The sequence below is a fragment of the Benincasa hispida genome, chromosome 1, assembly GCF_027475165.1.
Source record: "Benincasa hispida cultivar pf3 chromosome 1, pf3_genome.v1.1, whole genome shotgun sequence".
Lineage (NCBI taxonomy): Eukaryota > Viridiplantae > Streptophyta > Magnoliopsida > Cucurbitales > Cucurbitaceae > Benincasa > Benincasa hispida.
Window position 1 is genome coordinate 6,187,949 of NC_143478.1, and position 10,760 is coordinate 6,198,708.

The window sequence follows — 10,760 nt, forward strand, 5'->3', positions numbered from 1 at the left end:
GTAAGGTTGCATGGTGTGCCAGTGTCAATTATGTCCGACAGGGACCCTCGTTTCACTTCCAGTTTTTGGAAGAGCCTCCAGGCAACTTTAGGGTCACGGTTGAACTTCAGTACAACGTTTCACCCCCAAAATAATGGGCAAACAGAACGTTTAAATAAGACATTGGAGGACTTGTTGCGCGCTTGTGCGTTGGAATTCTCAAGGGGTTGGGACTCCCATTTACATTTGGTAGAGTTTGCTTATAATAATAGCTATCAAGCTACCATTGGCATGTCGCCGTTTGAAGCTTTTTATGGAAGAGGTTGCAAGTCTTCTATTTGCTGGGGTGAGATTGGAGAGAGGAAACTGATGGGGACTGAGTTAGTGGAGTTGACGAATGAAGCCATGCAGAAAATCAGGGCTAGAATGCTAGCAGCACAAACTAGACAGAAAAGTTACGCGGATGTTAGGCGAAAAGATCTGGAGTTCAAAGCAGGTGACAAGGGGTTCCTGAAAGTAGTGCCGATGAAGGGTGTACCGAGATTCGGGAAGAAGGGTAAGCTAAGTCCGCGTTTTGTAGGGCCATTCAAGATTTTGGAACGGGTCGGCTTTGTGGCTTACCGTTTGGCCTTACCACCGTCCCTCTCCACAGTCCATAATGTATTTCATGTCTCCATGCTGAGGAAGCATCTAACGAACCCGTCTCATATGGTGGACTTTGAGCCCTTGCAACTGAATGAAAACTTGAGTTACGAGGAGAAGCCCGCGCAAATTGTGGTCAGGGAGGTGAAAGTTTTGCATAGCAAGGAGGTGCCACTGGTGAAGGTTTTATGACAAAATCATCAGTTTGAGGAAGCAACTTGGGAGCAAGAGGACGAGATGAGAGCACTGCATCCAGAGCTCTTCCAGGATTAGAACTTTCGAGGACGAAAGTTTATTAAAGGGGGAAAGAGTATAACACCCCAAAGTTTTTTTTTTTTTTTTTTTTTTTTTTTTTTTTTTTTTTTTTTAAAAAAAAAGGAAGAAAAAAAGGGAAAATTGTTGGTTATTTTGGGAAAAAGGAATTAGGGTTTTAAAGGTGGCATTGGGATGCGTGTAAAAAGAAAAAAAAAGAGAGAAATTTTTTTCTTTTTTTTCTTCTTCTTCCTCCTCCAGTCGCCCCCTCTTTTTATTTTCTACAGTCGCTGATCTCCGCCGTCGGTCTCCGCGCGCCTCCTCGCCAATCTCCGCCATCAACCGCGCGAGTTCGCCTTCCGCCTTCCGTCGCCGATCGTGCTTCTTCTTCGTGCCGCCGCTCGACCGATGCAGACGAAGCCTTTGAAGCCAGAATTCGCGAGGCCCTCGTATTCGCCGTCGACCGAGTCCAAAGCCACCGAGCGTGAAGTTGCGAGCCTCTCCGTCGTTCCAGCCGCGTAGAGCTTCCTTTCCGCCTCTGTTCGTCCACCGCACGTCAGTGTTCCGTCGTTAGTTGAAGCCCAATGCGTGTTAGATCGCTCACCTTGTTCGATTGCACACCAGAGTAGTTTGGTTGTCGCCGATTCTTCTGTTCGGGGTAAATGTCGGTTCCCTTTTGGCAGCCCATTGTCTTTTGAGATTCTTGGGCCTAATTTGTGATTGGTTACAGGAACGTGCGGCGATGAAGGAAGTTCTCGAGCGGAGTAAGGTCTCGTTTTGGGACAATGCGTTATCCTGAGGTAAGTGGTTTACTGCTGGTTGCCCTAGCATGTTGTTAGGCCTGCTGAGAAATTTTTATGTCATATGCGAAACTGTGATGAAATCTGTTATGGGTTTTTATGCTGAATTTGCTGTGTCGAATTTGAAGTGATGAAATCTGTTATGGCTTTTTTGTGTTGAATTTGAAGTATTCATACTGTGATAAAGTGTGATAAGGTGCATGGGTAAACTGGGGATAGTGGGCTAATGTTGAAGCATGAATATAATATGTTAAGGCCTAATGTCTGAGTACTGATGTATGAGTTATGAGTAGACTGTGACCTTGATTGCATGCTTACGTTTGATTATGTATTGCATGCTTACGTTTGATTATGTATTGGATGTTTGTAAGCTTATGCCCATATGAGATTTTAGTGACTGTGAGTGTACCATTGGGCTATGCACATCGCATGTGTGAGCCTTCAGGCCCACATCCTATGCTTATGTACGGTGTCCTTTTTGACCTTTGTGTCACTACTTATGAAAGCGTGCCTTCGAGTTCGCCCCTTATGCCTATGCCTATGTTTATGATGCCCTTGTGCATTTTGTGTAAGAGTAATGACAATGCATGACAAGAGAGATCCGTGACCTGGCCATTAGGACGATTCACTGCTTCTGCATATAATATTATGTTTTGAAATTTGGTTTAGGAGTTAGGCGTTTTTCACTTTTATGCAAAATATATCAATTTTATTATTTGACTATTTAATTTCATTCATTTATTTTTAGTAAGGTTTAGGGGTACCCCTAATAGTAAATTATTTTATTTTATTTTGCTTTAGTTTATTTATTATTATTTAATTATGTTTTCACATCTTTGCTCGTTCGAGCATTATTAAATAAAATCTTGGCTCTTTAATTTGATGATTTAAAAGAAATTGTACGATTAAGCTTATGCATGCATGAAGTAACGTCCTAGAATGTAGTAGGAAACTAGGATCGTTACATAGAGACACAAACAATTTATGTGTTTTTATTTATATATAAATGTAGACATTGTAACAATATTGTCAACTTGGAACATGGGTTCAAGTCTTATCCACAATATGTTTCTTTCTCTCTCTCTTTTTTGAAAATTTAATGTTAAGTATTAATAATTCTATAATTTTGAAGAAAAAACCTATGATTAGTTCATCATTTTTATTTAATATTATAATAACTAAAATAACTTTTTTATAATAGTAAATTTAAATATTAAACAGAAATTTGAAAATTATTTAATTCTTTTATGCTCCAGGGGATCTAGCTTTTTGGTTCCTGAATTTTGAAGATTAGGTACTTTAGCTTCTCATATTTTAAATTAGCCAATTTAGTCATTAAACAAAAAGTTGACTATATGCTAAATTGACAAATTTAAAATATGAAGACTAAATACACTCATTCTTCAAAACTCCGAAACATATATAAAGTATAGGCTATTGATTAAAAAGCCAAATTTTGAATTGATAGTTAAATTACAAATTAAATATTAAAATATCAATCATTTTAAAGTGTAACTTTATTTAATTTATTATTTAAATTATAAGTTAACTATCTATCTAAATAATACACCATTCAAATAAACTAAAAGTGCAATTAACATACCATTGTTTTATAAATAAAAATTCTCAAACTATAAAATATTTTATAAAAATTAAAACTAAAATGGTTATTATCTTAATATTTGAATCATTATTTATTAATTTAGAGATACTTGATCTACTAATTATACATTTTTTTATACCATTAGTTTTTAAAATAAAGTTTTATTTTTTTTTACTATAAAGAAAATTATAAAGTTTCTGAATATATTAATTATAATTTTTTTTATTTGTCACATTAGTAAAATGAAAAGAAACAGTTTTGGTAAAGAACGAAAAGTTAATTAAATTTTAGTTTATTATTTAAATTATAATAGATAGTTTAACTATCTATATATAATAATAGAAAGATTAATATTTAATATTGAGATAAAATAAAATTGTGAACTAATTATATTTTTTTTTACAAGCAAAATGGTAGAAGTATATTTAAGATTGAAATAAAAACAAATAAAAAGAAGAAAAAAAATGCATTGGGTCGGATTTGAACCTATGTGGGGAATTAAAAACACTGATTTCCCAACAGTGTTACGAGCAATGTTAAATCAAACAAGGACCACAAATATCATATATAAAGCAAGTAATTGCGTGAGTTTTTATAGTGCAGCGTGGTTTTCAAAGTGAGTGTGTTTCTTCAAACAACGAATTCCAGTAAAGGACAAAAAGGGGGAAAAACCCCTTATTTTCGTTTCAAATTGTTCTAACTAATGAGAGGGAAATGAAAAAAATGGGAAGTATATTTTTCATTCTATAAAATTTCATATAAATACATATCTTGAATCTAAAAATAGATTCCACAATAACTCCACAAGAATAGAAACTTAGACTTGACTACAACTAAAAATAACTTCAAAACTATTTCCTAGAAGCTAGGAATTGACTAGACCAACTACAAAATTAATTTGCAGTTTTGAGTTACTAACATTCTCCTCCTAACTCAAATACTGCAAACACCTAATTTGCTCCTAAGAGCTTGAAAACGACTCACACAAAATTCAAGTCTATTTTGCTGTACCATGCCCTAGGAGCTTGCTTCAACCATAGAGAGCTTTCTTCAACAAATAAACCTCTTGCTCTTGTCCTAGTATGATAAATTCGTCTGGTTGCTCAACATAGATCTCTTCTTCTAACACTCTATTTAGGAATGCTGATTTCACATATAGCTGATACACCTTCCATCCATGCTGGACTGACACAACCAGTAGCAATCTGATTGTGTCTATTCTTGCAATTGGTGCAAAAGTCTCAGAAAAATCAATTTCCCAGACTTGTGCATACCTTCTTTTATATATATATATATATGAAAATGCCCCAACCTCTTGTGCCATAACTCAGTGTCATTTACTTGACACTTGAAAGGTATCTACTCCTTCTCGAATGGATCCAACAAGAAGCTCTTGTGATGCATCTTTATTTTGAACAACTCATTCCCATTAGAATCATAAATGAGGCACTTTCCTTCTTCAAAAGACATTTTGAATCCCTTCTCTACTAATTGACCAACGCTTAACAAGTTTTGATCAATTTCAGGTACAAACAACACTTCAGTAATCAATTTGGTTCCAACACAACTCCCTATTGTCACTGTTCCATTCTCCTTTACTTCTAGATACTCATCGTTTCCTATCTCCACCCTTGACTTGAATGACTTGTCAAGGTCCTTGAACAACTCTTTGTCACTTGTCATGTGATTGGTACACCCACTATCAACCAACCAACATCACATTGAGTGATTGATGAGAAACAAGTAGCCACAAAGAGTTGATCTTCTTTTTGCTGTACTACAACATGTGCTCCTCCTTGCTGTTGAGTTTTGCTTCCTTATAGAATCGTTCAATGTGTCCCAATAAATGACATCTTCTACATTTCACATCTGGTCTTCTCCATCATCTGAAATGTGGATGATTCTGCTTCCCACAGTGCTTGCATGTACTACCAGCATCCTTTGCAGCAGACTCCAAGTTACTGCTGCCACTTCCCTTCTTCTCTCTTCCACCTTCTCCCTGCTGCACTTTAGCTTTTAATGCCCCCTCAATGCTTCCTTCTTGTCTCATCAAGATCCTCTGCTCTTGTGCTTGCAAAGCACTAACCACTTCTATCACCTTGAGTTCTGAAAGGTCTTTAGTATTTTCTAAGGAAGTAATGGTTGCTTCATATCTCTCATGTACTGAAACTAGAATCTTCTGAACCAAGCTCTTGTCAGATAAATTGATTCCTAATGCTCTTGCCTTGTTAGCAATCCCAATCAACTTATCTGAGTACTCTTTAATGGACTAAGAATCTTTCATTTGCATTCTCTCGAATTCTCGCACCAAGTTCAACACTTTCATGCCTTTAATCCTCTCATCACCTTCATACTCACTTTTGAGAAACTCCCAAATCTCCTTTGCCGACTTCAAGGCCATAATTCTGTTGAGTATCGCGGGAGACACAGCTGCATATAGGTAAGCTCGAGCTTTTGCCTTCCTGGTGACCCTCTCCTTGTGAGTCTTGATCTGATGTATTGTTGGGTTATCAGGAAGTGGAGCAATCTCATAGTCTTGCTCAATTGCTTCCCAATAATCACAACCCTCCATGTAGCTATCACCCAGTTTCTCTTGGAGATATTTCACTGATTCTTACTCATAGATTCCTTAAGAATTGAGGGCTCTGATAGTGTTCTAACTAATGGGAGGGAAATGAGAAAAATGGGAAGTATATTTTCATTCTAGAAAACTCCATATAAATACATCTCTTGAATCTAAAAATAGATCCACAATGTTAGCAACTAATCCCACTAATTCCACACCAGTAGGAACTTAGACTTACTATAACTAAAAATAACTTCAACTATTTCCTAGAAGCTAAGAATTGACTAGACCTCAAAAACTAATTTACAATTTTGAGTTACTAACAAAAAAAAAAGAAAAAATCAACCATTTTTTACTATTTTTTTAAAATCTGTCTTATTGTTCTAATGGGCACTCTTTAAAATCTATTTTTGATAATTTAAAGGACTAAAAAATAATTTCTTCAAATCTCACTAACTAAAGAAAAGTATTTTTTTTCTTTTTTTTAGGAAAAAATCCAAACGAGAACTTTACTTTGACGCAGGATATCATATAGTTTTAAGACCCATACAACTTGAGTTTTTTTGTACTCTTATATTGTTGATATTTTTAAATCTTGAATATGAAGTAAAAATATAACTTAATTAATTAATCAATATAATATTATTAATCATCATTGCTTATTTTTAATTAATTATCAAATATCAATATATTATTTAGACTTAATAAAATTTATCCGATTAGTTAGAATTAATATTTGTATTATATTAACTATTTAATATAAAAATGATAAACTATAGTTATTATTAATATATTAATTAATATATACTTATTTTTTAATAAATACATTAAATTATTTAGGCCTTTTTTGGTAACCACTCTATTTTTAATTTTTAGTTTTTAAAAATTAAGCTAATTAACACTTCTTCCACTTCTAAAGTTTTGATTTGATATGTACTTTTTACCAATATTTTGAAAAATCAAGTCAACTTTTGAAAACTAAGGCCTCATTTGTTAACCATTTCGTTTTTTGTATTTGGTTTTTGAATATTAAGTCTATTTTTTTTTTTTTTTTTATAATGATTTACATATTTCTTAATTGCAAGAGTTAAATTTTTTTAAAAAATAAAATTTTAAAATGTAGTTGTTTTTATTTTTTTTATTTTTATTTTTAGTTTTCAAAATTTGGCTTGGGGTTTGAAAATATTGGTAGGAAGTAGAGGTCTGTTTGTTTTGCTGAAAATGAATGAGTTTGAAACGGAATGTAATAAAAAAGGACCTATGTTTCGATTGAGCGTTTTGACTCTTCCCACAATTATCAACCCAACCCTCTTTCCCACCGTTTTTACACTTCACGATCCCATTTCCATTTTGTCCTTGATATATCACATATTTCAACAATCATTTGATCTCCAGTAATCCTTATTATATTTCAGGTAGGGTTGACAAAGTTTTCCGTGAGGCCCCGTCTTGATCGGGGTGGGCAATCCCCAGTTTGATCGGGGATGAGGTTCAAACTGGGGATCTTTTTAGGATCCGCATTAGGAGACGGGGAGGGTATCACCGCCTCAACCTTGACCCCTACCCTGATTAGATTTTTAAATATATATATATATATTAGGTGTTTAACATTTTATATTTAGCCTAGTTTTTAATTTAGCCCAATCTAAGCCCAACTAAAGTGTCCAAGCCCAAACCAAAGGGAATTTTAGGGGGAAAAAAATTAAAAAAAGGTCCATATGGAGAAACAAAAAGGGACATGATGGGTCCCCATGGGGACCCGTATCCTCGAATGGAAATCCTTGCTGAAGGCGGGGATGAGGGTAAATTCCCCCATCGGGGATGGGGACAAGGAATGCTCCCCCATCCCGACCCCATTGCCAACCTTCCTCCAAACTGCCCCTAGATTTACAAAATAAGAAATTTAGAGATGATAGAGGTGTTTGTAGGCTTAATTTTCAAAAATTAAAAACAAAAAACAAAAAAAATCAAATGATTATCAAACGAGACTTAAAAAAATTATTAAAAAAAAATTGTTTTTAAAATTTGGGCAAGAATTCAACCTTAGACTTAATAAAGATACAAATAGTTAAAAACGATGAGAAAATAAGTTTAGTTTTCAAATAAAAAAGGGAATGATTACTAACGGTCTTAATTTTCAATTTTAATTTTAATTAGGGTCGATTACGAGTTATATGAAGGGGTGTTCATGGGTTGAGTTAGGTTGAGTTGAAAGACTTTTTAAACCCAACCCAATTGTTCGGGTTGTAAATTTCTTTAACCCAGATAACCCTTATTAAAAAATGAATCCACCCAATCCAACTATGAAATATTTGAGTTGGGTTGGTTTGGGTTAATCGGATCATTTATTTAAAATTTTGTTCTAAAAAGAAGCCAAACGTAAATATGTAAAAATCTAATTTAACTATTTCATATATTGAATTAAGATTAACAACTCAATTTCAATTTATATAATGAAAATTTTCTTTCTAAAGTGCAAAAAAACTACTTTTAAGAATTGTTAAAGAATAAATTATTCAAAAAATATTAGAACTAAATAAAATTAAAATCAATATATGTATAAATAATTGTTTTATAAGTAACAAAACAAATATTTTAAAATTAATAATAAATTTTGGTTCAAGTTGGTTTGAGTTATATTAGGTGAATCCATGAACAAATCCAATTCATACAATTTTTATTTATTTGAACACAATCAACTAAAATAAGTTATAACCTAACTTGCGGCTTGATTGGATTGATCCCTTTTTTTTGGACCAATTATATGCAGGTGGAAATCCCGAAAAGGCAAAAATCATTGTCATAATCTTTCACGTATTCCAAGAAACATCCATTTAAATTTTCACGAAGAAACTTGTGTTGTCTTAGCCCTCTCGGCTCTCATTCTTCAATCAGCTTATTTTTACAAGCAAGCAGAAATTAGAATGGCAGTGGAAAGCCAATCCGACGAGCTTCCTCAAGTTTTGGTTCTAAGTGCCCCTACGGTATTCAGTTCTCTGGAATCTCAATTCCCAAACAGATTCCATTTCCTCAAACCGTGGGATTCCAAACTCCCACTACTCCAATTCCTCATCTCTAATGCACAATCCACCCGAGCTTGTCTTGTCATTCCAGGTCACCGTCTCTCAGTCTCCTCCGCCATTCTTGACTGCCTCCCCTCCCTCAAGCTCGTCGTCACTACCAGCGCCGGTGTCGATCACTTGCACGTGGCGGACCTACGACGGCGTGGTGTAGCCATTGCCTACGCAGGGAACTTGTTCTCTCAAGATGTCGCCGACATGGCTGTGGGATTACTAATCGACGTTCTTAGGAATGTTTCGGCCGGAGATCGGTTCGTGAGGCAAAGGCTTTGGCCTACACTAGGGGATTTTCCTCTCGGATTAAAGGTCCACTCTGGTTTTCATTTAATTGCAAATTTCTGTTTAGGGTTAGGGCAATGTTTGAGAAGTGACAAATCTCAGGTTTAAAATCATCTCGAAACAAGGATTTAATTGATGGAGTATAAGTCATGTTTTGAAGTGATTTTGAATATCACTGAGTTCATCATCCTCAAACATGTTCTTAATCTCTCTTGGAAGAGGTGTAGTTCAATTTGGATGTTTTAGATCTTTTATGAATTTCAAGGTTGAAAAATTTTGACAGTTGAGCGGCAAGCGAATTGGGATTGTTGGATTGGGGAAAATAGGCTCTGAAGTTGCCAAAAGGCTAGTGGGTTTTGGGTGCAGAATCTCGTATAACTCAAGGACCAAAAACCCATTAGTTCTATACTCCCACTATTCCAATGTACATGAACTTGCAACCAACTGTGAAGCCCTTATCATTTGTTGTGGGCTAACAGAAGAGACCCACCATTTAATCAACAGGGAGGTGATGGTTGCATTGGGAAAAGATGGAGTGATAATCAACGTTGGTCGAGGGGCGATCATCGACGAGAAGGCGATGATTGAATGTTTGATTCAAGGGGAGATTAGAGGGGCTGGGCTGGATGTTTTTGAGGATGAACCTGAAATTCCTAAACAGTTGTTTAATCTTGATAATGTTGTGTTGTCGCCGCATGTTGCTGTTACAACAACCGAATCTATAGTGGGATTGACTAAGTTGGCTGTCGAGAATTTGGAGGAATTCTTCTCAAACAAACCTTTGGTTTCTCCCTTTCTGGATTAGTTGAGGTGCAGCTCACTGCAGCTGAGTTTAAAGGGGAAGGAGAGAATTTTATTACAAAGGTCAGAACTTTTACACAAATGAATCGACGGATATTGCTCTAAGTCACGAAATTTATAAAATTTGGTTATATTAATAACTAAGTTGTTTGTATTTCCAAACTAAGTAATTAATGAGTATTGTTATTAGTATACCTATTTAAGGCTCATCTGCCCAAGGAAAAAGGTATTTTCATCTATCCCCTTAAGTCATTTAACCTTACATTTTTTACTCAACATTTGTTTGCTATTAATTATCTCCTACATTTTCTCTATCACATCGTAGAATGCTTCTTTGTTTCATGTCACCAGACAACTAGCCTACAACCCTTCAAGTTTTTCCATGAATCAATAGCCAATCCATCACGAGGCTTGATTTACAAACCATTTCTCCACTAGCTCTGAAATTTGGAGCCTCCAATCAAATATTCTAAAATCAAAAGGGTCAGGTCTCCATTTAAACTCTTCCACAGATAACACAATTAAGCCATGATGAGACATAGGCATTTAAAGAGAGTCCAACCACACGCCAAATGCCTTGTTAGAAACCTGCAAGATCATAAAATTCCCTTCAAAGATTCTTTCTTCCATCAATGGAGTTGTTTTAGAAATTCAACCTGCAACTCTTTTAAGAGAAGAAACCTACTATACAGTGATATCGTTCTTCTCCCATAGATCCACAACACCAAGAGTTAGCCAACCCACATTTACGAAGCTGT

The 10,760-nt window shown here is 35.1% G+C and overlaps 1 protein-coding gene across 1 annotated transcript; it reads left to right on the forward strand.

The window, feature by feature from the left end:
* Window positions 1-1,067: 1,067 nt before the first annotated feature.
* Window positions 1,068-10,241, forward strand: LOC120075557 (glyoxylate/hydroxypyruvate reductase HPR3-like). The gene is made up of 4 exons (XM_039029095.2): window positions 1,068-1,531; window positions 1,604-1,673; window positions 8,613-9,228; window positions 9,485-10,241. The coding sequence occupies exons 3-4, from the start codon at window positions 8,767-8,769 to the stop codon at window positions 10,004-10,006; spliced, it is 984 nt and encodes a 327-aa protein (XP_038885023.1). The 5' UTR covers window positions 1,068-1,531; window positions 1,604-1,673; window positions 8,613-8,766; the 3' UTR covers window positions 10,007-10,241.
* The last annotated feature ends 519 nt before the right edge of the window (window positions 10,242-10,760 follow it).

Bases quoted from the DNA above. Each gene is read 5' to 3' on its own strand.
- LOC120075557 (XM_039029095.2), top strand. From the start codon at position 8,767: ATGGCAGTGGAAAGCCAATCCGACGAGCTTCCTCAAGTTTTGGTTCTA. The intron at 9,229-9,484 runs GTCCACTCTGGT...AAATTTTGACAG, and splicing joins ATTTTCCTCTCGGATTAAAG to TTGAGCGGCAAGCGAATTGG.